This window comes from Nelumbo nucifera, chromosome 4 (assembly GCF_055504915.1).
Source record: "Nelumbo nucifera cultivar China Antique chromosome 4, China Antique-T2T, whole genome shotgun sequence".
Taxonomy (NCBI): domain Eukaryota; kingdom Viridiplantae; phylum Streptophyta; class Magnoliopsida; order Proteales; family Nelumbonaceae; genus Nelumbo; species Nelumbo nucifera.
In genome coordinates this window covers 33,303,529-33,306,484 of record NC_142652.1, presented here as the reverse complement: position 1 = coordinate 33,306,484, position 2,956 = coordinate 33,303,529, and the positions used below count along the sequence as shown (strand labels likewise).

General features: G+C 50.7%; 1 protein-coding gene across 1 annotated transcript; it reads left to right on the top strand.

Moving 5' to 3' along the window:
- On the top strand, window positions 1-2,465 carry LOC104609975 (DELLA protein GAI1-like). The gene has a single exon (XM_010276427.3). It carries the CDS (start codon window positions 292-294, stop codon window positions 2,098-2,100), a length of 1,809 nt encoding a protein of 602 aa, XP_010274729.1. The 5' UTR covers window positions 1-291; the 3' UTR covers window positions 2,101-2,465.
- Window positions 2,466-2,956: the final 491 nt, after the last annotated feature.

Below are 2,956 nucleotides of genomic sequence, written 5' to 3'. Positions count from 1 at the left end.
ATTTTTGGGTTTTATTTATAGGCAGAGGAGAGAGAGAGAGAGAGAGAAAGAGAGAGGGGTTTCGCCTTTCTTATCTCCCAGGAGAGGACTTGTTCACTGTGGGTTCGTTGGAGCCCGCGCCCGTCACGAGTCTCTTATTAGCTTCTGATGGTAGAAGTGAAAAACCAAGTTCTTCTGCGTTATAAGACCAGATTCTTCTTCTTCTTCTTCTTGCTTCTTTTTCTTCTGCTTCTGAAGCGAAGCAACGGTCTCTCAACAGTATCGCTGTGTGGATTTTGAGAAAAACGGGAGATGAAGAGAGAGCATCAAGAGAGTACAAGTGGAGGAGGTGGGAGCAGTGGAGGGTATTCAATGGCGGCGGCGGGGAAGAGTAAGATGTGGGATGAATTGGAGCAGCAGGATGCGGGAGTGGATGAGCTGTTGGCCGTGTTGGGATACAAGGTTAGGTCGTCGGAGATGGCGGAGGTGGCGCAGAAGCTGGAGCAGCTGGACATGGTGTTGGGCAGTGCTCAGGAGGATGGGCTTTCCCATCTTGCTTCTGAGACGGTTCATTACAACCCATCTGATCTTGGTACTTGGCTTGAGAGTATGCTTTCTGAGCTCAACGCTCCTCCCAATTTTGATCCTACTCCGTCTCAACAACCTTCTCTTCCTCAGTCCCTCGACGACTCGCTTCTAGCTCCAGCTGAATCTTCCTCCATCACCACCGTCGATTTCCCTAATTCCAGGCAGCAGCAGCAGATAGCTCAGCCTTCTCCAATTTATGATGAGCCTACGGATTACGATCTCAGAGCAATTCCAGGCGGAGCCATTTACGGCCATACGGAACCGTCGAACAAACGGATGAAACCCACATCGACATCGACGTCCGCATCTTCGTCATCGCCTCCGGCTGCTACCCCTGCTCCTGTAGGGGTCAGTAACGGGGTTTCGACCGAGTCGGCACGGTCGGTCGTACTAGTGGATTCACAGGAGACCGGGATCCGTCTCGTCCACACCTTGATGGCCTGCGCCGAGGCCGTACAACAGGACAACCTGAAACTGGCCGAGGCACTCGTCAAACAGATTGGGTTGCTCGCCGTGTCCCAAGCCGGCGCCATGAGAAAGGTAGCCACATACTTCGCCGAAGCCCTGGCTCGTCGAATTTATAGGTTGTACCCTCAAGATTCCCTCGAATCGTCCTTTTCCGATGTTCTCCAGATGCATTTCTACGAGACCTGTCCATACTTGAAGTTCGCCCATTTCACAGCCAATCAAGCCATTCTGGAGGCCTTTGCCGGCAAAAGTAGGGTGCACGTCATCGACTTTAGTATGAAACAGGGGATGCAGTGGCCGGCTCTGATGCAGGCGCTCGCTCTGCGTCCCGGTGGCCCACCTGCCTTCCGATTAACTGGTATAGGCCCTCCCCAGCCGGACAACACCGACGCTTTACAGCAAGTTGGGTGGAAGTTGGCCCGACTGGCTGAGACCATCCACGTCGAATTCGAGTACAGAGGGTTCGTCGCCAACAGCTTGGCCGACATCGACGCTTCGATGCTCGATATCCGGCCGAGCGAAGTCGAGGCCGTGGCGGTCAATTCCGTCTTCGAACTGCACCGGTTGCTGGCCCGGCCGGGGGCGATCGAGAAGGTATTATCGTCGATCAAGGAGATGAAGCCCAAGATCGTGACCATCGTCGAACAAGAAGCAAACCACAATGGGCCGGTTTTCTTGGACCGGTTTACAGAAGCTTTACATTACTACTCGACTCTGTTCGACTCACTGGAAGGCTGCGGGATGTCTCCGCCAAACAGTCAAGACCAGGTGATGTCGGGGGTGTATCTGGGACAGCAGATCTGCAACGTGGTGGCTTGCGAAGGGGTGGAGCGGGTGGAGCGGCACGAGACCCTGACCCAGTGGCGGAATCGGTTGGCATCGTCTGGGTTTGCTCCGGTTCACCTAGGCTCTAACGCGTTCAAGCAAGCTAGCATGCTGTTAGCCTTGTTTGCGGGTGGGGACGGTTACAGGGTGGAAGAGAACAACGGGTGTCTGATGTTGGGTTGGCATACTCGGCCCCTCATCGCCACCTCCGCTTGGCAACTCGCCGCCGATTCAAAATGAGTCAACTCAACCACTCAGCAGAGAGAACTCAGCGAAATTCGATTGATCTCACTTGTACTGGTACGTGGGTACGAGACGGAGACCGAGTCACTGAGCTAGTCGACCCAGACCCAGCACCGACCAAGCAAGAAACAGATGGAGTGCAGTGCAGAGCTGAGTTGGGCGCATGAAAGTGAGACCCCACTACCGAGAACTGTGTCTGTCTCCGACCTCTTTATTTTTCAGCTTTTCTTCCGACCTTTTTTTCTCTCCTTTTCATTTTCCTGCCTTTTTTTCCTCTGTAATCTCAACGGTGGATGAAATGTGAAATGTGTATTTTTATAAATATCTTTTTTTTTGAATAAAAGGAGAGATTTTTCTATTCACCTTTTACCCCCAATTATTGGAATTGGTTATTATTTGGTACAAACGAGGGCTTTTAAACATTTTTTGATTTAATTAGGCCTTTTTTATATGTTTACAGGAGATGGAGCAAAAGGGCATATTAAAGCCTGTTGATTGGCCGGGGGTCATGGGCTTTCTAACTTTTAGGGTTTAGCATGAATGATTTGACCCTCTTTTGGATAAGAATTGGACATCCCATTCACAACCCAAAATTTGAATTAGGATTCCCAAATGTTCTTATTTTGGTTGGTGAATCGTGAAGTATTGGGCATCAAATGGGTGTGGAGGGGAGGGAGAGGAGAAAGAAACCCTAGTAATTGACTAGCCAACAGTGAGGGAGAAAGCAATTTGGTGCCAAAATTGGGTGTAGGAAGAGAGAGGGAGAGGTGGAAAAACCCTAATAATTGATTGGCCAATTGAGGAGAGAGGTAGAGAGCAATTTGGTGCTAAATGGGTATAGACTAGAGAAAGA

What these genes read in the sequence shown, in the direction of transcription:
- LOC104609975 (XM_010276427.3), top strand. Translation starts at nt 292, where the DNA reads ATGAAGAGAGAGCATCAAGAGAGTACAAGTGGAGGAGGTGGGAGCAGT.